Source organism: Castor canadensis, chromosome 10 (genome assembly GCF_047511655.1).
Source record: "Castor canadensis chromosome 10, mCasCan1.hap1v2, whole genome shotgun sequence".
Classification (NCBI taxonomy): Eukaryota; Metazoa; Chordata; class Mammalia; order Rodentia; family Castoridae; genus Castor; species Castor canadensis.
The window spans coordinates 61,135,377-61,162,242 of NC_133395.1; the positions used below are offsets into that span (position 1 = coordinate 61,135,377).

Sequence of the window (26,866 nt, forward strand, 5' to 3'; positions counted from 1 at the left end):
ATTTCACTCTTCAGTCACCATTCTCATATACCTAATAAATCAAATCTCTGTCCTTTTAAACATTTATGGTATTAATTTGCATAAATTATTTGCTTCACTATTCCCACTCTCCTTTTAAACCTTGTGCCAAACTTTTGCTCTTGCTATACTTCAATAAAATAACCTTACTATGACATCATTTTTTCACTAATAGATGGTTAATTTCTCACTAACCAATGGTTAATTTCAAAGTTTAATATTCAAACTTTTAAAATGAATCACTTATTTTTATAGCCAAACCAAATAATTTAATTACATAACAGCATTACAAATACTACCAAGGAATTCTCACTTTATCTCTTTTTTTTGGAGGAAGCACAGACAGTATGGGCTAGAAGGGAAGGACAGTACTAAAAACAGTGAGGTTATAAGTAAACTTTATTCTGTATGTGTATACACTGAAAAGAAAATCCACAGGATTCATGAGATTCTCATGTGTCCATAAACATCCTCAAAATAAATCTTCTGACCTATCATAGAGATATGTAAGACAGTCTTCTTACCCTTCTATACAATTTACAGTAAATAAAGGAAACCCAGGAACATTTAAAATGACACAAAGGGGATGTAAAATTCAAACTATGAGAAACAATGAATGACAATCATCCCAGTTTCTTCAACAAATAAACTCGAATTTAAAAAAAGATGGAAAGAGTGAGGAAAATGAAAACTATAAATTTGAAAAACACCCATATGAGACATATTAACCAAAAACAGTGCAGGACCTTACATGGATCCTGAGTAAAATAAATTTCAAAAGAAACCGTAATTTGAGAAAATTAGGAAAATTTAGATGAATGGATAAGTGAAGATACTAAAGATCATAGATATTTAAAATACGGCAGATACTCTCAAATATTACAATTTTAAGTAAGGTATTAACTTATCTTGACACTCAAAATTTTTTAAAGTTTGACAATCACTTCATTTGTATGAAGTTAATTATCCTCAGTTAAGTATTACAATTCTGTATTTACAAAGTAAAACTCTTTCAGAATACAACATACCCGGACAGCTTGTTCCTTTCTGATGCCTTCTACAATATCAATAGGTTCTTTAACTATGGCTTCAGGGCTCTCAGCAGCAACATCTTCAATGTTAACACCACCTTGTGAACTTCCTATTAACACAGGACCCTAGCAAGGAGGAAAAGAGACAAAATAGGTAGATTTTATTTTAAACTCATAAAGTTTTAAAACCTATACACACTATCAGACTTAGCATCTACTAATATTTTAAATTTTCCTTGTGAACTTATCCTCATATATCTGTCACAGTACTCCCTTATAAATGTTCAAATGAAGCCACAGAAAAAAAGCAAAAAGAAAACAAAGATGATGGCCTATACATGAGGGAGAAAGTAAAAATATACATGAAAACTTATACCAAGTAAGTAAATATAATCATGTGCATTTAAGATAACCAATGCAGTTTTGTATGAACTTGAGAGACAAAGTATTGCTCAAAGTAGAACCATTAGAAAGTCATGAGAAATTAGTCAAGATGGTGGCTAGAGGGAGGAAGCAGAAAGCGAGCCTCCTATAGTGAAATCTTGGAGAGCTGCTGGAGACACACCTTGCAGGCAAAACCACCGAGAAGAGGCAACACTTTGACCCCTCCACACATCCAGCCGGCACAGAGAATCTCCACTTCACGTTAAACGGAGAAACCAGGAAGGCCCCGGGGCCTCCAGTCGCCTGCGCGCAGACGGCTTAGGAAGACACAGACAAGGTGAGCTTAGCGGTACCGCGGTACTCTCACAGACAACCCTGGGACAGATCAGCATAACCCCCTGGACAGACCGACCTCCCCCCGGAGAAAAGAGAAACTGAGTAATAAGCAATAAGAACAATAAAGACACGTTGGAAAGAGGGTGGGGTGCACTGAGCATCAAAGGGGGTGGAAAGGAATCCTTCCCGGAATTGTAAATAAACAAGCCAGGCCGGGCCAGAGAGGCTCCAGCAGGAGCAGGGGCATGCGCCCAGCAACCAGGAGCGGGAAACTTGTGAGAGTGGCCCAGGGAGGAAAACTCCACAGGAGAGGGGGGAAGACCCACCTCCCACATGAGCTGTAAACAAACAGCAGGCCTGAGAAAGTGGGTGCAGTGTCACCTCCCCCAGTGTGCTTAGAAAGGGGAAAGCTTGTAGCAGAGGCTCACACACAGGAGAACTCTGAGTAAAAAAAGCCTGCGGGGCCAGGTGAGTATTAAGCTCACCCCTGAGATCTGCACAGATAAAACCTCCAGCAACAGCAGGCTGACAGCAGTGGGCAGGCAAGCCACAGCCGCAGATACCATTCACAGAACTGTCTCCAGACTCTTTTTTTTTTTTTTCTCTCGCCCTACCTTTGATGAGAAAACAACCAAACTACACCTGCATGCTGAAAAACTTACTGAAACTATATTGCATTTGAACTTGGGACACTTTGTGGGTTTTGTGTGTGTGTGTGTGTGTTTGTTCTACTTAATGCATTCCCTTTGATGAGACAACTACAGAACAACATCTAAGGCACCATCTCCAGGACTGGAGACTGAGACGGACACCAAAATTATTAAGATTCAAACTTCATTGCACTTGAACATGGAGGGTTTTTTTATTTTTATTTTTTATTTTCTATTTTTCATTTTGTTTTATTTATATATTTTTTCCATTTACTTATTTTTTATTTTTATTTTTATTCTTTTTATTTATTTTTTATTTTCAATCCTCTCTGTCTGTCTAATGCCTGCTCAGCTTACTGTCGAATAGTACACCAACGTTCCCTGTTTATACTTTTGAAACTTTGTTGTTTGATTCCTTGTTTTGTTTTTTCCTACTTGTCTGTTTGTTTTTCCCTTTTTCTTTAACTTCTTGCTTTCCATCTCCTCTCACCCTTCCATTCTAAATATTACCATTGTTATTATTACAAGCTAGAAAATACTTAATTGCACACAGTACAGGGACAGTAACAACACCAAGGACAATGATGGGAAGACAGAAAAAACAGGGAAACCAGTTTCCCCACAGCCAAAAATTACTACAGGAACCAGAGGGAAATGAAGAAAACAGATACTCAGATCCAGACTCCAAAAGATGAAGATAAACTATGCCAAAGAACCCAATGAAGCCCACAAGAATAATTTAAAAGAAGACATACTACAAGTACTCAATGAGAATTTTATAGAGATGATACTGGATAGGGTCAACCAAAATGTACAGGAGAGACTCAAGAAATTCCAAGACAACAAAACAGAGAATTTGAAAAAGCAAAAGAAGAAATAAAGGAAACCATAGAAGCACTGTATAAACACCAAAGTGAAACAGAGAACACGATTAATAAACAGATAAATGAACTCAGGACAAAAACAAACAACATTAAAGAGGAAACCATCCAGGATATGGAAAACCTCAGAAAAAAGAATGAAACGAACTGCAAAACAAAAGGGAAGGCCAATCCAGCAGAACAGAACAAACAGAAGACAGAATCTCAGAACTTGAAGATAAAATGGTAATTAAAGGAAAAACCGAAGAACTATTAATTAAACAACTCAAGACCTGTGAAAAGAACTCACAAACTCCATCAAAAGACCAAACTTGAGAATCATGGGCATCGAAGAAGGAGAAGAGGTGCAAGCGAAGGGAATGTGTAATATATTCAACAAAATAATAACAGAAAATTTCCCAAATCTAAAGAAAGATATTCCCATACAGATGCAAGAGGCCTCCAGGACACCAAACAGACCAGATCAAAATAGAACTAACCCATGACATATCATCATTAAAACAACAAGTTCAGAAACTAGGGAAGGAATATTGAAGGCTGTAAGAGAGAAAAAACAAATAACATGCAAAGGTAAACCCATCAAAATCACAGCAGACTTCTCAACAGAAGCATTAAAAGCAAGAAGAGCATGGGGTGAGATCTTCCGGACACTGAATGGAAATAACTTCAACCCCAGGATACTCTAGCCGGCAAAACTATCATTCAAAATAGATGGAGCAATAAGTCTTCCATGATAAGCAGATACTAAAACAATATGTGAACACAAAGCCAACACTACACAAGATTCTTCAAAGGATTCTGCACACAGAAAGTGAAACCCAACATAACCATGAAAGGACAGGCAGCACCAAACTACAGGAAAAGAAAAAGCAAGAAAGTAGAGAGTAACCTCAACTTAGGTGCACACAATCAAACCTTCAAACAACTAAGACAACTAAATGACAGGAATCACCACATACCTAACAGTACTAACGCTTAACGTTAACAGACTTAATTCACCCATCAAAAGGCACCTCTTGACGAAATGGATTAAAAAGGAAGATCCAACAATTTGTTGCTTACAGGAGACCAATCTCACCAACAGAAATAAGCATAGGCTTAGGATGAAAGGCTGGAAGAATATTTACCAAGCCAATGGCCCCCGAAAACAGGCAGGAGTAACAATATTTGTCTCTAACAAAATAGACTTCAAACCTACACTGATCAAACAAGATAAAGAAGGACATTCCATACTAATAAAAGGGGTAATAGACCAAAAGGATATAACAATCATCAATCTGTACGCACCCAATGTCAAAGCACCCAATTTCATCAAACAAACCCTGAAAGACCTAAAAGCATACATTAACTCCAACACAGTGGTTGTGGGAGACTTTAACACTCCATTATCATCAATGGATAGGTCATCCAAACAAAAAATCAATAAAGAAATCCTAGATCTAGGTAAGACACCTAAAAAACTAGCTAGCATTTGTTGCCCTTAATGCAGAGAAACTAAAGCAGATACCTTAAAGCAACTGAGGCCAATAGGAAAAGGGGACCAGGAACTAGAGAAAAGGTTAGATCAAAAAGAATTAACCTAGAAGGTAACACCCATGCACAGGAAATCAATGTGAGTCAATGCCCTGTATAGCTATCCTTATCTCAACCAGCAAAACCCCTTGTTCCTTCCTATTATTGCTTATACTCTCTCTACAACAAAATTAGAGATAAGGGCAAAATAGTTTCTGCTGGGTATTGGGGGGGGGAGCGGGAGGGGGTGGAGTGGGTGGTAAGGGAGGGGGTGGGGGCAGGGGGGAGAAATGAACCAAGCCTTGTATGCACATATGAATAATAAAAGAAAAATGAAAAAAAACAAAGAAATCCTAGATCTAAAATATACAATAGATCAAATGGACCTACTTGATGTCTACAAATATTTCATCCAATTCTACAAAATATACATTCTTCTCAGCAGCCCATGGAACCTTCTCCAAAATAGATCATATCCTAGGGCACAAGCAAGCCTCAGCAAATATAAAAAAATAGAAATTATACCATGCATACTATCTGATCAGAATGCAGTAAAAGTAGAACTCAACAACAAAAGTAAAGACAAAAAACATGCAAACAGCTGGAAACTAAATAACTCATTACTTAATGAACAATGGATCATTGATGAAATAAAAGAGGAAATTAAAAAGTTCCTGGAAGTCAATGAAAATGAAAACCCAACCTACCGGAACCTCTGGCACACAGCAAAGGCAGTACTGAGAGGAAAGTTTATAGCCATGAGTGCATATATTAAAAAGACTGAAAGATCCCAAATCAATGACCTAATGATACATCTCAAACTCCTAGAAAAACAAGAACAAGCAAATCCCAAAACAAGTAGAAGGAGAGAAATAATACAAATAAGAGCTGAAATCAATGAAATAGAAACCAAAAAAACCATACAAAGAATTAATGAAACAAAAAGTTGGTTCTTTGAAAAAATAAACAAGATTGATAGACCCCTGGCAAACCTGACTAAAATGAGGAGAGAAAAAACCCAAATTACTAGAACCACGAATGCAAAAGGGGAGATAACAACAAACACCATGGAAGTCCAGAAAATCATCAGAGACTACTTTGAGAACCTATATTCAAATAAATTTGGAAATCTTAGATACATACGATCATCCAAAACTGAACCAAGGGGAACTTAATCACCTGAATAGATCTATAACACAAAATGAAATTGAAGCAGCAATCAAGAGGCTCCCCAAAAAGAAAAGTCCAGGACCTGATGGATTCTCTGCTGAATTCTATCAGACCTTTAAAGAAGAACTGATACCAACCCTCCTTAAACTGTTCCACGAAATAGAAAGGGAAGGAAAACTGCCTAACACATTTTATGAAGCCAGTATTACACTTATCCCAAAACCTGGCAAAGACACCTCCAAAAAGGAAAACTATAGGCCAATCTCCTTAATGAACATTGATGCAAAAATCCTCAACAAAATAATAGCAAACCGAATTCAGCAACACATCAAAAAGATTATTCACCACGACCAAGTAGGCTTCATCCCAGAAATGCAGGGGTGGTTCAACATATGAAAATCAATAAACATAATAAACCACATTAACAGAAGCAAAGGCAAAAACTGCTTGATCATCTCAAGAGATGCAGAAAAAGCCTTTGATAAGATCCAACACCATTTCATGATAAAAGCTCTAAGAAAACTAGGAATAGAAGGAAAGTACCTCAACATTATAAAAGCTATATATGACAAACCTACAGCCAGCATTATACTTAACGGAGAAAAATTAAAACCATTCCCTCTAAAATCAGGAACCAGACAAGGATGCCCACTATCTCCACTCCTATTCACATAGTACTGGAATTCCTAGCCAGAGCAATTAGGCAAGAAGAAGGAATAAAAGGAATACAAACAGGTAAAGAAACTGTCAAAATATCCCTATTTGCAGATGATGATCCTATACCTTAAAGACCCAAAAAAACTCTACTCAGAAGCTTCTACACATCATCAATAGCTATAGCAAGGTAGCAGGATATAAAATCAACATAGAAAAATCATTAGCATTTCTATACACTAATAATGACCAAACTGAGAAAGAATATATGAAAACAATTCTATTTACAACAGCCTCAAAAAAAATCAAATACCTAGGTGTAAACCTAACAAAAGATGTGAACAACCTCTACAAGGAAAACTATAAAATTCTGAAGAAAGAGACTGAGGAAGACTATAGAAAGTGGAGAGACCTCCCAGCTCATGGATTGGTAGAATCAACATAGTAAAAATGTCAATACTCCCAAAAGTAATCTACATGTTTAATGCAATTCCCATCAAAATCTCAATGACATTCATTAAAGAGATTGAAAAATCTACCGTGAAATTTATATGGAAACACAAGAGGCCACGAATAGCCAAGGCAATACTCAGTCAAAAGAATAATGCTGGAGGTATCACAATACCTGACTTCAAACTATATTACAAAGCAATAACAATAAAAACAGCATGGTACTGGCACTAAAAGAGACATGAAGACCAGTGGAACAGAATAGAGGACCCAGATATGAAGCCACACAACTATAACCAACTTGTCTTTGACAAAGGAGCTAAAAATATACGATGGAGAAATAGCAGCCTCTTCAACAAAAACTGCTGGGAAAACTGGTTAGCAGTCTGCAAAAAACTGAAACTAGATCCATGTATATCACCCTATACCAATATTAACTCAAAATGGATCAAGGATCTTAATATCAGACCACAAACTCTAAAGTTGATACAGGAAAGAGTAGTAAATACTCTGGAGTTAGTAGGTATAGGTAAGAACTTTCTCAACGAAACCCCAGCAGCACAGCAACTAAGAGACAGCACAGATAAATGGGTCCTCATAAAACTAAAAAGCTTCTGTTCATCAAAAGAAATGGTCTCTAAACTGAAGAGAACACCCACAGAGTGGGAGAAAATATTTGCCAGCTACACATCAGACAAAGGACTGATAACCAGAATATATAGGGAACTTAAAAAACTAAATTCTCCCAAAACTAATGAACCATTAAAGAAATGGGCAAGTGAACTTTCTCAAAAGAAGAAATTCAAATGGCCAAAAAACACATGAAAAAATGCTCACCATCTCTAGCAATAAAGGAAATGCAAATTAAAACCACACTAAGAGTCCACTCACCCCTGGTTTGAATAGCCATCATTAGCAACACCACCACCAACAGCTGTTGGCAAGGATGCGGGGAAAAATGAACCCTCTTACACTGTTGGTGGGAATGTAGACTAGTACAACCACTCTGGAAAAAAATTTGCAGGCTACTTAAAAAGCTAAACATTGACCTACCATTTGATCCAGCAATACCACTCCTGGGGATATACCCAAAAGACTGTTACACAGGTTACTCCAGAGGCACCTGCATGTTTATTGCAGCACTATTCACAATAGCCAAGTTATGGAAACAGCCAAGATGCCCCACCACTGACGAATGGATTAAGAAAATGTGGTATCTATACACAATGGAATTTTATGCAGCCATGAAGAAGAACGAAATGTTATCATTCGCTGGTAAATGGATGGAATTGGAGAACATCATTCTGAGTGAGGTTAGCCTGGACCAAAAGACCAAAAATCGTATGTTCTCCCTCATATGTGGACATTAGATCAAGAGCAAACACAAGAGGATTGGACTTTGAGCACATGATAAAAGCGAGAGCACACAAGGGAGGGGTGAGGATAAGTAAGACACCTAAAAAATTAGCTAGCATTTGTTGCCCTTAACGCAGAGAAACTAAAGCAGATACCTTAAAAGCAACTGAGGCCAGTAGGAAAAGGGGACCAGGAACTAGAGAAAAGGTTAGATCAAAAAGAATTAACCTAGAAGGTAACACACATGCACAGGAAATTAATGTGAGTCAACTCCTTGTATAGCTATCCTTATCTCAACCAGCAAAAACACTTGTTCCTTTCTATTATTGTTTATACTCTCTCTTTAACAAAATTAGAGATAAGGGCAAAGTACTTTCTGCCTGGTATTGAGGGTTGGGGGGAAGAGGGCGGGGGCGGAGTGGGTGGTAAGGGAGGGGATGGGGGCAGGGGGGAGAAATGACCCAAGCCTTGTATGCACATATGTATAATAAAACAATAAAAAAAAAGAAAAAGAAAGTCATGAAAACAGATTATATTGACATCTGAAAGAGGAAGGGGAAAAAGGCTGTAGGTTTTTCTAAGCTCCAGCCCTACTACAAGTCAATAAAAAAGAAAATTGTCTTGAAAAAATAGTCCTGGCTATTATCAAAAACAATAGAAGAAGGTAAGATGTAAATACACAGGTACAGTCTTAGGTTGCCCTGGGCAAAAAGTACAACCCCCAGTAAAGCAAAAAGTGTCAGGAGCATGGCATATAGATGTGTGTGTATACATACACACACATATATATACATATACACATATATATACATATTGTGCTATTAAAGGAAAAAGATACAAAATCCTAACTTGTGTTCTCAATTGTTTTTTTAACATAAAGTATGATACAAACAACAACAATATAGGAAAGAAATAAAACATAAAAAGGTAAGTCTTGCTATTTTAAATATACCTATTTTCCAAAAATAAATTTTCCCATAAACATGCTATTTTTTTTACAGTAACAGAATAAAAGACAAAAACCACAATCACTTCAATTGATTTAAAAAAAAACCATTTGACAAAATTCAACTCTAGACCGGGAATATGGCTCAATGGGAGAGCGCTTATCCAGTATGAACAAGGTCCTGGGTTCAATCCCCAGTATCTCACACACACACACACACACACTCTTCATTCAACTCTAAACACTCAACAAAAAGGACTGAGGGAAAACAATTCAACATAACAAAGGCCCTATATGAAAAGCCCACAGCTAACATTATATTCAGTGGTGAAAAACTGAAAGCTTTTCCTCTAACCTCAAAAAATAAAGCCAACATGCCCACTCTTGCTGTTTCTATTCAACATACTACTGGACACTCTAGCCAGAGCAACTGTTATCAGAATATCAGTAGAAATCAGGCATAATATCAGCAGAAATAAGATTAAGCTACATATTACAAAGAAAACAGGCAAGGCTCCTTGAATGGGACTTCAGTTCATGACCAGAAGGGAGCTAGCACTGACCAAGAGGCAACTGGCTGCTTGTTTAACCAAGGGCACAGCAGGCTTTTATTGATTTGTTGAAGTGGGTTAATCTGGTAACCTTCCATTAATTAAGGTCAAGATTTCAAAAGATGTTCTTGTGCACAAACATACTGACTTTGTACTTGGTGGGCTAATCAGTAGTCAACTTTGCTCAGAACTGAGCATCTTGCTCAGGAACTCAGTATCTTGCATAAATATGCTGGTCTCATGGTTTTTGAGGCAGATAAAATGACCAGTGTCCCCATGGGTATTTGACTATGAGTAGAGTACTGTTAAATAATACTATTAAGCCCTGGTAATGTTAATGATAGGCCTTTATACTAAGCACCCCTTTTAATGTTTTTAATAGCCTGCTACTACCTGCTGGTGCTACTAGAAGGTGAGGATTACAATGGCAGCCATGTACTAGGACCACTGGTGATAAAAGCTCAGCAAAAAGCCTCCAACAGAGTACCTATAACCATCAGTCTCTGGCTTCTAAAGCCTAGAACAATAGGCCCTCGCTCTCATGGCTTAGAGCTATCATCCTCTGTATCTTCAGTCTAGTCCTTAGGCCTTGGGCACTCAAGGGCCTGAGACTGCAAACACTAGAAACGCTTTACTTCACCTATTCACAATTTCTATACAGTATCCTAGCCAACTGATTGGTAATAGTTTTGTCAGAGTCTTATCACAAGCTGAGGGACTACAGGTGTTTGAGTTGCCAAGAAAGCACAAGGGTGAGATAGAAAAAATATATAACAAATCCAACAGGCAATATGCCAACTTAACCCTACATTATAGTACTGGATAAAACATTTCTTAAATGACCAACATGTCTACATGCAGAGCTAAGTAAAATCTGACCCAAGAATTAAGACAGCCAAGGGATGAACACAATATGAAGACAGATGCCAAGTCCTTTATTTCATTTTAGTCCCTCATCAGCTATCTGCAAGATCAGATGAAGAGTCAGTGTTGTTAGCAACAAAAGGCTTTAAGTTTTTGCAAGGTAACCTAAGCAACTGTTATTATAACCCACATATTAGAGGCATTGTCTCCAGTAAGTAGTGGGACGCTAAAAATGTATTGCTTAGCTGTGTGATCTCTAAAATTATTGATTTTTAAGTCAACTAAGAGCAAATACTATGAATCTGCTCTGAAAGATTGTCTGACATCTGAGTTGATTCTGGCAGCTTAGTAAGGACATTTTATGGGGCGAGATTTTTCCTCAAAAACAACTACACCTTGTCTGTGTCATTTGTGTAGCCATGGTAAACCCCACTAGTTTTAGCTTAGTTTAGTCGTAAGTGGCTCTTAGTCTGTAAATATTATGGTCTTGTGGCCTATCTGATGTTTTATGTCAAAGCTATTGAAAGTATGCTTTTAATGGCTAACAGTTTAAGGGCCCAGAGTTTATTTGCCTTTTGCCACTTGTAGTGATCCCTACCTATTTCACAAACAAATAAGAAAAATAAAAACCATCCAAAGAAGAAAGAAAAAGGTAAAATTATCTCTGTTCAGAGATCATATTATACAGAGAAAATTCTACAGATCCCACCAAAAAAAAGTCTGCTAGAATAAACAAGCTTAGAGAAATTGCGGAATACAAAATCAACAAGCAAAGATTAGTTGTATTTCAATACGGTAACAATGAACAGTCTGGAAAGGAAATTAAGGCAACAATCACATTTACCATAGCAAGAAACTACTTAAGAATAAACTTTTTAAAATGAAAAGCACCCCTAAATGCCAATTTTTACTTAAATCAAAATAAAAATAATTTAATTGTAATAAAAATTTTAAAAAGAGTATAGTAGAAACAAAATTTCAGTTGAAAAAAAAAAAAAGAATAAATTTAACCAAAGAAGCTTATGCAATGAAAACTACAAAACACTGCTGAAAGAAATAAAGACAACACAAACAAATGAAAACATATCCTGTGTTCAGGACTGAAAGATGTAATATGGTTTAAAACATGCATGCTACCCTAAACAATCTACAAATTCAAGAAAATCAAATTCCCAATGCCAATTTTTACAAAAATAGAACAAAACCATCCTAACATTCATACATAAGGACTCAGAATAGCTTTTTATTAAGAACTAAAAAGTTGGAAACCTCATACAACATATGGCAAAACTACAGTAATCAAATCGGTATGAAGCCAGGTATGGGAGTGATCCCAACACTCAGAAAGCTAAGACAAGAGGATCTTGAGATAAAGGCCAGTCTGGGCTGGGCTATATAAACTCTCAAAAAACAACAACAACAAATAGATATATGGACCAAGGGAATATAACTGAAGGGCCAAAAACAATCTGTCACATGTATGGTTAAACGATCCTGCATGATAGGAAAAAGATACTCTCTTCAACAAATGATGCTAGAAAAATTAGATATATACATGCAAAGAATGAAGTTGGACCCTTACCTTACAACATATATAAAAATTAACTGAAGAGAATAAAAGACCTAAACATAAGATCTGAAACTGTAAGATCCCTAGAAGAAGACACAGGGGGAAAGTTACACGACAATGGATTTGACAATGATTTCTTACATATGACACCAAAAGCACAGACAACAAAAGCAGTAATAGACAAATGGAATTGTGTCAAACTTCAAACTTTTCAGAGCAAAGGAAACAATCAACAAAGTAAAACAGCAATCCACAAAATGGAATAAAGTGTTTGCAAACCACACAATTCAATTAAAAAATAGGAGGAGGACATTAATAGGCATTCCCCCTCCCCAAAAAGATACACAAATGGCAATAAATATATGAAAATATTTAATATCACTAGTCCTTACAAAATGTAAATCAAAACCACAATGATCTTATGATCTCATCTTACCACTCTTTAGGACTGCCACTATCAAAAAAACAGAAAGCGCTGCTAAGAATATGAAGAAAAACACTACAGGTTCTTCAAAAATAAATTAAAAACAGATTAATTACCTTAAAATCCAGTAATCTCACATCTAGGTATATATCCATAAGAACTGAGAATAAACTGGCAAAAAGATACCTGCATACCCATGTTCACTGCAGCATTACAGCCAAGAAGAGGAAGAAATCCAAATATCCATCAAAAGATGAATAAAGAAAATGCAGTATTCACATACAATGGACAGCCTTTAAAAGCAAACTCCTATGATATGCGACATCATAGATGAACCTTAGCGACATTACACTAAGTGAAATACGCCAGTCACAAAAAGACAAATTCTGTCTGATTCCACTTATATAAAGTATCTAAAACAGTCATACTCTTAGAAAATAGAATGGTGGTTATCAAGACTGGGAGCTTGGGGGAAAGGTGAGTTATTCTATAGACACAGAGTTTCAGTTTTGTGACATGAAAAAGATCTAGATATCTATTGCTCAAAATGTGCATATTAATATTACTGTATATGACTGAGTATACTCAAAAAACAGGTAAGACAGTAAATTCTGCATTGTTTTTGACCACAATAAAACAAAATTTAAGTTAAGAAAACTCTTTGGACACCAGAAGCTTGGTGAGCTTCTATTTGACAGTATTCTGCATGTTGCCAGACATCGAGATGCTGGGAGGGTGACACATTCCGAAAGTAGTGAAAAACACCATATTTAGGACCCTCCCAGGCCTATTTCATGCTTCACCATTTGGTTGGTTGTGATCTGTATCTTTCAACTGTAACAAAACTGTTATCATAAATATAGCACTTTCCTGAGCTCCTGTGTTTTTGAGGTGTTCTAGGAAATTATACACCCAGAAGGGATATCAGGAAACTGAGAATTTGTGGCAGGCTGGTCAGAAGTGAGGGTGACTTGGGGACCCCCCAAACTTGAAGCTGATGTCTGAAATGAAAGCAGATATGTGCCACACTGTGTATGCCCTTGACCTCTAAAGTTTGACCTAACTCTCAGTACATGGTGTCAGAACTCATCCAATACACAACCTCCACTATATTTTTTCTAATAAATTTTTTTCCTCTGAAACTAAAGGAGAAAACACGAGGCGAGTCTAAGTAAAGAAAAATGTATAAAATTAGTCTAATTTTAAGGCCCTCACTAAACTTCAAATGAAAATGTATTTTTCCTTTCCTCTCTAGCAAGGCAGTGCATAACTATAGCTTTTACAAACATCTAAGAGCAAAAAAAGACTTATAAGAGCCTCTTCAATTATTGCCATGCTACTGAAGTAGGATATAAATTAAATCTACAGATAAACACAAAATATATTCAACATAAGAGGCAGGGATTAACAAACCTTTAAAGTATCTGAACATTTTATTTTAGCTTTTCTTTTCTTTTTGTATCAATTGATAAGAGAAATGAAGAGCCACAGAGAAGGAAGCACTACTGGAGAGAGAAAGATAATATTAAAGTCTCACTAAAGTAATAATTAAGTTTCCAATAGGGCTGTAAGTTAGGGAAAAGGCTTTTAAAAAGTACATGTAAAATAATAACACATAAAAGAAAGTGAAGAGCCTTTATAATAATTCCACAACCATTTGCATATATAAATCAATATCTGTTCAAACTAGTTTTGCATTTGAAAATCACTATAGAAGATTAGTTTAACTTTTAAATCTTAGTAATAAATTTTCTGAATAATTTAGTCTAGCAAATAGTTATATTTTCCAATAAATTAATAATGCTACTTTCACCATCTTAACCTGAACTTCTCTTATTGCTCTTGCAAGAATGTTTCCCTTAAAATAGGTTTGAGTTTAAAAGCATATGACAAAGCAGAAACTTAATATAATAAACATACACTTATAAAAAATAAAATTATGGAAAGTTTTGGAATTATTTCAGTACATTTTATATCTACTTCAGGCAAAGCCAAAAACTGACATAATGAAATATGCCACTCATTTTTAAAGCAGATTGTAATGTTTGATTAGAAAAATAAGGTAGCAAAAGATCTCCTAAATTAGATTTGTCTCAAGTCAAAAGTAAGTACTTAGCAGGCACTAGACAAATGTTAATAAATCTGATTTAACAAAAATGCCAAAACAGCGCAGATACTTAAAATTGATTTTTTTTAGCACACCAATCCTATGGTAGATCTCTGCCCAGGTATCCTGATGTGACAGGTACTTAAGAAGACTGGTGGAGCCTATGATTCATCTCCTAAAACAGGTAAGTAACAAAAGCAATTTTTAATATTCAGTTAACTTATATGCATAAGATTTTAACTCAACCAAAAATGTTTCCTTCTTAAGTAGCTAACTGGATTTTGTTGCTTTGCACAAACCTATCTGTGAGAATTCCCCCCAAAAAGTACAACAATCAACTCTACATTGGTCTAATGTAATACATCAAAGAACATTATGCCTCTGATCAAACATTTTACTAGTATTATAGAATTTTGTTTAAGTTATTATAACCATGTTATTACTTTATGCAACAGAAATAAAAAAAATTTTCTTCTGTAAATAAGACCCAAATAGTTCTCTGAAATTCAAGTTCATAAAATGAACTCAAAGTTGATCCTTCTCCTAAAATGCTCTACTAACGTATCTTTAATAACACTATTCAGTTTTCTCTATCTACCACAATCAAAATGAGTTAGTTATTCTGGATAGGACATCTATCTCAATTTGTTTAGGCATGTGCACCTTGCTTCTAACTATTAACAAAATGTAAAAACACAGCTTACACAACGATAGATACTAATATATAACATCAAGAAAATGTAATCATTTTCTTCATGTAAGTAAGCATATGAAACACAGCTTCTGTAAATTTGTGTGATATGTTAGATTAGTGTATATAATTTCTAAAATAAGTTCCAAGAAGCAAATTCTACCATACAGAGAAACCTAAAGAGTTAAGGGTTATCATTTAAGAATGAAACAGTGCTTTCCAGACTTTACATTTTGTGGGTTCTTACTGCCACCTAGTGTTGAACCTTAAGAAATACTTCCTTTTAAGTTACATTTTTTGTTAACATTACTAGAAACTTTAATGTAGGAGAAAAAAAACACAATATAGAAAATACTGCTTTTTTTTTTAAAAGTTGTTCTATTTAAGAAAAGTATTTTTTGCTCTTAAAATTTTCTGTTCTAAATTATACACAATAATGTTTTATATCAAATCTTTTCCAAGGCTCCAAACATGTAGTTTGCTTCAAAAAGCAAGGCTGGTTAACACAGATTCAGCTTATAAAACCTAATTAATGTATTAAAAAAGCCAGATAATTACAGTTAAAATGACTAATTATACTCTCTAAACACCAAGTCTACAGCAGGGTTTTTACTGCTAGAATCTCAGGTTCCATGGGCAGAGCACAACAGGGTGTTACGCTCCTTAAAACCATATTGCATGCTACCTACTGTCACTTTCAACTTACCAAATACCAAATCATGTAGTGTAACAAAAATCAAAACTTAAAATATACTAAGAAGTGGAAAAAGAAAAACATGAAGCAATGGATAGTTTTCTTAGTGGATTCAGAGATTCTTCAGTGAGAATATTTTACTATGGTAGAAATTATTTTCTCAAGAAGTCTATGGAATTCAGAGATGACCCAGATATGAGATAAGCTGTTCTTAGTGAAGTAATAACTTGGAAATCCCATGAAATTTATTACAGCTGCATTTTTCCTATAGCTTTTCTCATCATAACATTATATGCCATATTTTATGGCATTTACCATGCTGTTTTTCAAAAATGACATAAATATTGTGTGTGGATCATGAATCATATTTTTACTCTCTCCCATGTAAACAATAACAATATTTTGAAATCGAATGTTATAAATTCATTCTAAATGTGTCATGTCTACAATTACTCACTTGAAATGCCCTTTCCATCGTTATTGCAAAGTAGTATTCTCTCCTGGGATATTTTCGCTCACAGACCAATACTTGATTGCATATTCTGCCCTTTTCTCCTGTTTGCTTGGTAAATAACTTTTTCCCAATCATCTGTGAGGAAACAGCTTTTGCTTCTTCTGGGCTAAAATAAGGAAAAAAAAAAAAAAACCTCAAACTCTTCTGTGTCCAACTAAGAAAAATCCATGTCAGAATTAAAGTCTTATCTCATTTAATATTCAAATCTCAGTATTTTCATCAATGCAATAATCAATCTTCAATAATGATTTTTCTTTAAAAAAAAAATCACTTACGAGAAAACAATCTTCACTCCTCCTTTGAGGCCACTTTCAAATGTACCTTTTCCTCTACCGCCAGCTAAAACTTGTGCCTTTATCACAACATCTTTTGAACCTAAAAGAAAAACACCATTAGATATGAAGCAGGGAGTCACATGCAAGACAGAGTTTTATTTCACATACACAATAATAGATCTTATTAAAGTACCATGTATCTGCAATGTCAAAAAATGAGGCATTCCATGTACACAGATTTTTCTATTTTCAAAAACTAGAATATTCACCATCTAAAAAAAGCACGACTTTAAAAAGATGCTAGCCACTCATATTAAATCTTTGTGTGTGTGTGTGTTGCCAGAGATCAAACCCAGGGCCTTATGCATTCTAGGAAAGCACTCTACTTCTAAGCTACATCCTTAGCCCTAAATCATTTCAAGTACAGTATACTGAAAATAATTTAACCACTCTTTAACACTTTAAACATCCAATGCTTTGGAAGACATTAAAAGTTCAAAATTGAAATTCAAATGTTTTATTTATACTTCCTAACCTCTCAATTCACACATAAAGTTGCTATCTTGTGAAAATGAGTTTTCTATACTATGAACAGGAATATGCTATGATTTGGAGGGTATTCCCAATACCAATATTGATGCTGATTTATACTCTATTAACAAAGTCCTGTTAATATACAATATTGAGCAGTAATGTTAAGAAGAGCACTTACCAGAGTTAGTAAGGTATCTGTATAAAAAAAATATCAGAATGCTATGCTTTTAAGTCTTATGCATATTTTATATAGAATCTGAACTTTTCTTCTTTAATAGGTAGACTTATCACTATCTCTTTTCCTCTCTAATTCGCTGAAAGAAAAAAAAAAAAACCCTAGCAAACTAGCTGTTTAGCCTAGATACTAGTCACTGTTCATGATCAAGGGTAATCACCTCCTTCTGGTAGAAAAGAACCAATGTGGGTTGCAATATAAGTGCCTGGAAGCAACGATAGGAATCTCTTTGTATGGCTATCTTTATCCCAAACTAGCAAAAACTCTATGTCTTTCTTATTATCTCTTATATTTCCTCTTCAACAAAATCAGAGAAGAGGGCAGAACATAAATCTGCCTGGAAGCAGGGAGACTGGGGGGAGGTGGCACAAACAATGTATACATATGTAAGTAAATGAAAAAACGATAAAATAAAAGGAGAAGCGGGGGAAGTTAAACACCTCTTAGAAAGGCATTCTCTATCTCCCAGACATGCAAAAACTCAGAGCCTCCTCATTTTGACTCCCTTGGCCTTTTGGCCATACTGATACTGCAGCACCCATTACTGTATTATGACAAAATGATTAACCTTTAAGGTTAAGCGCCTCGTGCTATTCAATATATCTCAAGCAAAAGCATATTCATACACATGAATTTGAACAGGCTGAAGATGAGTACTTTACAATGGGAAAAGTCATTTTCTAACGCACGTACCAAGCAGAATGCACCAATAATCGATGAGATAACAAATGCACTTGGTGATCAAGTAAGAAATAACATAAGGCTTACAGTAACCAAATACAAAGGGATGTTTAGAAAATATATGATGTAAATTAGCCTACAATGGAAATATTTATTACTTAAATCAGAAGATGACCCTATGAATTAGTCATGGTAATGTTTAAAACAAAAAACCTCTCTCACACCTCACAACCACTCACTAGATTATACTAGTTCTATGTTCAAACTTTATCCAGAATCTTGGCCACTCCTCACCACCTCCAGTTTGGCCCTGGGCTCAGCCATCATTACCTCTCACCTGGATGATCCTCATCCCCCATGGAGTATTTTCAAAGTCAAAGCAAAGCTGAGCAAATGATGCACTACTTAAAACTTTCCATGGATGCCCGATACACCCACAGTAAAACCAGTGTCTGCAAAGGTCCTACATGACATGGCTGACACCATTCCCTTTTTATCCTGTGCCCTCCTTATTGCTTACTACACTCCAGCTACACAAGTCTCCTCACTGCTCCATGGCACATTCCTGCCTTCAGGATGTGGCTCAAATGTACCCTCTGCTGGAATACTCTCCATACAGGTGTCCTGTCAAGTTTTTTCTTTAAATCTCACATGAAGCTTACTCAGTCTGCCCACCTGTGACCAATTCCCCTTCCCTCATCTGCCTTTTTTCCCCATGGAATTCATCACCTTCTAACATAATACGTAAGTCTCTCATGTATATCACTTCTTGTTTTGCTTGCCCACTAGAATATAGGATCCAAGATGGCAGAATCTTTGTTGTATTAACTGATGTTTACAAGCTTCTGGAAGGGTTCCCAAGACATAATATTCTGAATGTTAAAAAAACAACATTAAAATGAACAGAATTTTTGTGAATCTAGATTATTCCAGTGCTCTTGAAAAACCCCTGAACTGAAAATACTGGGCCCACTAAAGCTGATGAGAAGTGCCTTATTTAGGCAACACTGACCCTTTTCAATATGTCAGTCTCTACCACTCACAAGTATATCACAAAGAGTATTTGCTAAAAATTAGATAAGATTTAAAATTTTCCTTAAAAACCAGCTGGGTATGGTGCCTCACACCTGCAATACTAGCTACTTGGAAGGCAGAGATTGGGATGATAGCAGTGTGAGGCCAGCCCAAACAAAATGTTAGAGACCCCATCTTAACCAGTGGCTAAATGTGGTAGTGTAGGTCTATCATCCCAGCTATGTGGAGGAGCACAAATAGGAGGACAGTGGCCCTCCACAATGACATTAACTAATTATATGTTTATTCAACCAGACAGGGATTCTACCTTAATTACACTAGAATCCAAACTATTTAGTCAATAGGGAAATTATAAAACCACTGCTAAATGCCTTATTGAAATCCTATTTCCTTGAACTAGTAAGGAACTATAAGAGGTAGTAAACTGCTCTAATAATCCATTCCAGAAACTTCATGATCTTTACTCTCACCAATCTTCATTTTGTGGACTCAACAGTCTTTTAAAACATTAGCATTAGATTTCTTTCTACCCTTGATTTCATTTCTAACCTCAATTATTTGTAAAACTTGCTCAGAGACAGTGCTTCCCAACTTTTTCCATCATAGAACATACAGAAAATGAAATCGGGCTCTGGTAACTCACATCTGTAATCCTAGCTACTTTGAAGGCTGAGACTGAGAGGATCACAGTTTGGTTCAAAGTCAGCCCAGGCAAATAGTTCGCAAGACACCTCCCCCACATACCCTCTCCCATCTCTACGTAAAACTTTTTAATGAAAATTGGTGTTTTGTGAATTCTGCAGTAATTCAAAAGCAAAAATAACCCTGAAGTAACCAAAACTCAGCATTGGAAATTGCTGTGTAAATGGATAAAATCAGACCACACCTCATACAATGTGGATTTAATTCATACAAACAATATCTTCTGATATTAAGGAATCAACAAAAACACAAACTGTCCTCAATGTATTCAAAGTTACTAAATATATCTTTAAAAAGTAGCATTTCTGCTCCTTTAAAGGTCTTTATTGATTCCAAATCCCATGCCTACACTATAATACTGCCTATTTACAGTATTTTGTGACAAGAACACACTTTCTCAATGAATAAGATATCCCCATTCCAAAGGGGCTCAAAATCAGAGCTTCTACCTGCTTCTTACTACTTATAAATCCTAGTCCCAAAAAACTTGCCAGAAATATTCATAGTTACAGTTTATACAGCACATATTAACTGTTTTTTCTTCCACACCTAAGAATCATTAGAGGCTATTATAAAGAGTAAAGAAATCAAGAAGACTGGCATCAGAAAAAAAAAATCTTCTCATTTTCTGAAAAAGTTTCTACATTAATTCTTTTTTTCTGACAAAACAAAATTCGATTAAATGAAAAAATATACATAAAACAAGTTAAAGAAAATAAGCTATAAAAATCAGGAAATAAAAAAGGGTTTAATAACTTCGCTATTTATAAATCAGGACCTATTAACATTATCACAAACAAATTCAAACGCCAAGTGACAATTAACAAAAATTTCACTGAAATTAGTATGAACTTTGACAAAGCTTTTGCTGAATAAAAAGAACTTTTTCCTAATCTGAATAAAAAGAATTTTTTTCTAATTAATAACAAAAAAAAGTGTAAATGAAAAATCATGTTTCCAAGTTAAGGAAATCATGGCCCTCACACTCAAAAACTTAGCTTATACAGTAATTCTCTGAACTTGCATCCTCACTCTTAAAACATATGTAAAACAAATACATATAAACCTAGATAAAATGTTTAAATTTTAAGCATTTCTTAAATGTTCCATATTTTTCATGGAGAACTAATAAAAGCAAAGTCTTCACCAAAGCATAAAGTCATATTAACCAAATGTATAAATGAGATATTAACTGTGCCTATCTACATAAAACTGGTGAGATTTCAAATATGATTATATAGAAAAATGCAGTATGGGGCTACTACATTATTTCATTGTACAGCTTTAAAAATGTAAACATATTTTTTTTACTACAGTTGAAATTGTTTTTATAGTTATTAGTACAAATTCAAATTAAGAAAAGTTATTAAGGATCAATAAGAGAATCTACTAATAAACAAGGCCAACTAGTTAATTCTTTAGCAAATATTAATATTCACTGATTACTCAAGTATGGGGCACTCATCTAAGACTGCGGGATATATCAGTAAACAAATGAAGTCAAGGAAACCCTTCTCTCATGGAGCTTACATTCTAAAGCTCAACTTTTACTTCTTGCCTATTTTGCTCCCATACTTTTCACATCAAAAGCAAGGAGGGTACTGGGACTCTCTTTACAACACATAAACAACTAAGATTTTCCTTCATCACTTCTCTGAAAAATCATCAAAGCCACCAATCCTGAAAACTGCAAAGTACCAAATGGAATTTTTTCCCCATAACCTGTTCCAGCTAAAAATAGGACTTTAGCTTCTTAACACCAATGTGTGACCCCTATGTCACTAACACTACAGGGAGTCAAAATCATTTCATACTAATTGTAGAATTTCAACAATCATAAAGCTTCACCTTGTAAGTAAATAAAATTTATTTTTTAAAAGGTAAAAGCAAATTATCATCAAATCAAAAGCAAAGTTCCTATCTTATCTGAAAGTTCCCACATCAAGGTGGTGTAGGTTTTTCTTAATTTACTACCTAATTTTTTGGCGATTGCATAAACTTCATCTGATGACTTTGCCACAAATCCTTTGGGAATAGAGACACCAGCTTCTTGCAACAATTCCATACTCATGTATTCATGTAGTGAGAGATTCCTTTGTTGTTGCTGCTGTACTTGAAGTCCATGGTTATTAAGCAATCCAGAATTTCCCAGAACCTAGAGAAAATTGGAGACATTTTTATATATGACAGTAATGTGGCAATTATTCTTGGTAAAAGCACCTCCTCAAAACACTTTATTTAGAGTACTTAGTTCTTCATAACTATAACAAAACTGTTATATTAAATCATTAAAGATCAGTATTTAGAGTACCTGAATTACAATATAAAACTAAAATCTACCAGGTAAATATCAGGTTACATTTGTAGGTATTTCCTCATCATCTCTAGTCCTTATCTTACATTCGAGTTTTACTATCATACCTCTAATACCTACAGGGTATTTCAACTTGGATGCCAAATTCAGAAGATCTAAAACCAATTTCATCTCTTCCACCAAACCAAAACTTTCCACCATTCCTCTAGCATCTAACAAATCCTCTGGTACTAGATATGTGATGCTTAAATAATCTGATACCCATACCCTTTCATACATTCAAGACTCAAAACTTTGGCTTCATCTGTAGTGGACACTGTGGTGTACTGCCCAGATCTACTCTTCATAACCAAGGCATTCATGGCCTGAGCTGCTGGAAGTGCTGACTGGGACAGCTCTCAGGGGGAGCTTCCTTTTCCAAAGTCCTTCACATTAGCAGCCTGTACCACTGTTATCAGTAGGGAAAGGAGGAGAGATATACATTCAGCACCTCACTTCAATTTGGAACAATTCAAAAGGGCAATCCTAGTTTCAGATTTCTTATAGGAATGATATGATTCTGTTGCCACTACACCACAATTTTACTCCTCCTCTACTCAATTTTCCTACCCTCACTCTCCCACAAGTGTTGATCCAGATCACTTTCCAACAAAGGACTTGCACAGGACTCTCCATTCCATAGTCTACAAATCTCATCTTGGAGAACCACCCTGCAACATCATCTTTAACACATTCTTTCTAAGTGATACCTCTTTTACAAGCCTGTCCTTCACAACTGGAAAATAAAAACTTCCAAGAAAGCACTGCCAACTACAAAGTCTTCCCCTTTTCAATCTACGTGGAGTATCCATTCATCCTATCAAATAGTTATTGAGCATCTAGTTATTGAGCATCTAGGCAGTCAACCAAAAACATAATTTTATCCCCCAAGGCTTACATTCTAGTGTTTATTTGTAGAAGAAGAGGACAGACAATAAACAGGTGACGGAGCTAAGAAAGAGTAATAAAATAAAAATTAGATTATGAGAAAGTATCATTTATGTAGTGGAAGGCAAAACTAAAAAGTCTATGAGTAGAGCTGAATCATAATTACTCCTGTTTTCCTAAGGAAACAGATTATATGTCACTGTAAAACAGGAGAAAAGAGTATGAGGGCTAACCTTTCAGCTTCCGGTATGAGAGCCACAACACTGGGAAAAGCTTACATCAGTAAGACCTCTAGCATCTATTAATCTCAAATCTATTAATCTTAGCAACACTAAGTCAGCCTAGTCTTAGAATATCGTAACATGTTAAAATGCCTGCCTTTTTCAAATTCCACCGTCTTGTGACTTTTACAAGACAATATATAGAACAAATTAAATACTATGAAAGTCTTGGGAGACTGTATGATAATCACACTTTCAATGTAAGATGTACTTACAGCTCCACACAAAATGCAATATATTGAAACACGGTTCCTATCAACCATGCGAATATCACGAGAACTGAATTTAAGGAAATGCTAAGTGATGTCTGTTACTTCAACTGAACTCATAATCTGTCTCTGAAAATGAAGATTCCTGGACCCCATCCTTCTCTACAAAATCACAATCTTTGGACTGGGCTAAGGAAATCTGAACCAGTAACAATGCACTCAGTTGATTCTTCAGGACCCTACAATTTTAGAACCACTAGTCAGTCTAACAAATCAATCACATGTAATAGCAATTTATTTCTAATTCATTTGGCTAAGATCCTGGCTAACATTTCACCAGAGTAACACGATTCTTTGATATAGTGTCATTAATCTTAGTGACATTAATATTAAAAGCCAACAACTCCCAACAGTTCTACATGCCTATCTCCTGACCCAGAAATCCCACTCCTGAGTGCCTATCAACATCTATCAAAAGGCATTTGTAAGAATGTCCATAGCAGACTTACTCAACAACAAAAAATGTAAATGACCTGACTGCACATCAACTGGAGGATGAATAAATTGTGGTACCTAGATATAATATGAGATGATGGGTAAGCTAATCACCCTGATTTGGTCATTATGCAATGTATACATGTATTGAAACACCACATCAAACTCCACTAATAAGTACAATTATTATGTGTCAACTAAAATGAAGACTATTAAAAAGAAAAAAGGAAAAAAAAATAAAGATTCCTACTGCCAAAAAGTCTACCAACTCCAGGTCAAATCCAAGAAAATCTCTTACCTATATGCTCATAACCTGAACTATTTTCAAAGAAGACAAAGAAAAACTGGAAGAGTCAGAGGACTAAACAAAACGTTGAAAAGAATTGCTAAATTGTGTGTGACCCCAACAAGTTTCCTAAGCACCTCTATGTCCCCATCTACAAAAGAAAGGGGTTAGAGTCTCAGCAAGGGCTAAATATGTATTTCTTGATACATCAGGGTGAGGGGGAAAAGAAAAGAAATTTTTAAAAAGACAACATATCAAGAAGTTCCACACGGAGAAACAAAGGGTGTTTTGTTTTAAGAAGGAATTTCCAAACAGATAAAAGTTATGATTAGAGCAAAAACGTATTTGATCACCAAATCCTCATTTCCTCATTTTCTGAATCCTAGACAGCACCCTTTAAAGAAAATTCAGCCCACTCACCCTCCCCCGCCCCCCCGCGCACACACACACACACACACACACACACAAAATATCCTTCTATTAGGAAACTAACTCACTACTTTCATGCTAAGAGTAAAAGCATCTTCATTAAAAAAAAAAAAAAAGGCCAAGTCTATTAATCTATGGCATGCCTGAAGAGTTTGTAACAACCTAAATAAAACTCCGCAAGTGACTTAGGAAGCATTTCCAGTTTCTTGCTTTCAACTTTGGAACAGGCCAATTTTTATGTTCCTGAAATTGTCCAGCAGACTTAAACTCACAGGCTTCGGAAACGGACAGTTCTGCAACTGAGCTTTCACCTCACCTGCTGTTTCCCAGCCCAAAGTACTTGTTCTCTTATCCACACCATCTTCATCAATGGTGCAGGACTTAATGACTCCCCAGCGTTGCTGAAAAGACTGATGAACTTAGGACAGTACCTGCCACACTACAAATACCCAAAAACCAAACAACAAAAAAGTGGGTACTACACTACAGTCTACCCAGAAATGAAGTTACCCAAGATTATTTTCTTACTTCCCCAACTGGTAAGCTGGAACACATCACCCCATTATCACTGCTAAGCGAACAGAACACACAACCGGGGAAGGCAAGCACTGCTGGTCTTCTCAAGTGGTTTCCAACCATGACGGTTCCCAAGAGACATGAACGTACACTTGAAGGACACTCCCCCTACCCAGAAACAGGCCGCGGAAGCCCGGGACGCGGACGGCGACAGAAACTACCCCGACCCCCTCGCCTCCACTCGGAGCCCTCCGGCTCCCCGCCGCCCACTCGGACACTAATGAGGCAGCGGAGGCCGGACGGCCAGTCCGCCCGAAGAACAGAGCGGCGCAAACACCGGTCCGCTCACAGTACTGGCGAGCAACCAGGGTAAGCCGTCCGCCGGCCAGGCAGGACGCTCAGGAAATGTCACCGCCAGCGAAGTGACCCCAAGCCGGGCCCCGGCTCCCCACACCTCACCCACAGGAGCTAAGCGTCCCCCACCTCGCCCTTTCTCCTGCCGACCCTCGACGCGAGAGCAGGCCAGGCAGCAATACCTGGACGGCAGCCCCCAGCGCTATCCGGGGCCGGTGGCTCCTAAGGGCGGCGGCAGCCAACAGCCGGCTGTAGAACATGGAGGCCGCCATTTCTGAGTCCGACCCCGTCCCCTCTGCGCCTCACGCAGGCGCAGCCTCCGGCGCAGCTGCTGCCCTCACGCACGCCGCCACGCCCATAAGGGGCGGAGCCTCAGGTTAACCCCCGCCCTCGCCGGGCGCAGGCCAAGGTGGGGATTCCCAGCTGATGCGGGGCGCCTCACGCAGGCGCAGCTGCTGCCCTCACGCACGCCGCCCCGCCCATAAGGGGCGGAGCCTCAGGTTAACCCCCGCCCTCGCCGGGCGCAGGCCAAGGTGGGGGTTCCCAGCTGATGCGGGGCGGGGCTTGACCGCTGCAGAGCAAACTTTGACCTTTGGAACTTTCACCGCAGTCTCCACGTCTGACCCTTGCCGAGAGGACAACGCGAGCGAACGGCAGCATTGCCGCTTGTGTGGTCTGAACGTCTACGAGCCTCCGTTGTCTCGTCTGTAAAATGGTGTTTATTCACAAAAGATTACTGAATGTCTGTTTTGTGCTAAACACTGCGTTAAGCCTTTGGGATGCGATGGTT

At 36.7% G+C, this 26,866-nt stretch overlaps 1 protein-coding gene across 1 annotated transcript in view; it reads right to left on the reverse strand.

The window, feature by feature from the left end:
• The window catches only part of Sucla2 (succinate-CoA ligase ADP-forming subunit beta), a 44,631-nt gene extending 18,216 nt beyond the window's left edge, over positions 1 to 26,415 (reverse strand). Inside the window, exons 1-5 of the mRNA XM_020170846.2 lie at positions 26,259 to 26,415; positions 22,240 to 22,420; positions 17,079 to 17,178; positions 16,747 to 16,909; positions 1,047 to 1,175 (exon numbers count right to left, since the gene is read on the reverse strand). Of these exons, the coding sequence (XP_020026435.1) occupies positions 1,047 to 1,175; positions 16,747 to 16,909; positions 17,079 to 17,178; positions 22,240 to 22,420; positions 26,259 to 26,348 (663 nt within the window). The 5' untranslated portion in view covers positions 26,349 to 26,415. The remainder of the gene's footprint in view (positions 1 to 1,046; positions 1,176 to 16,746; positions 16,910 to 17,078; positions 17,179 to 22,239; positions 22,421 to 26,258) is intronic.
• Between the last annotated feature and the right edge of the window lie 451 nt (positions 26,416 to 26,866).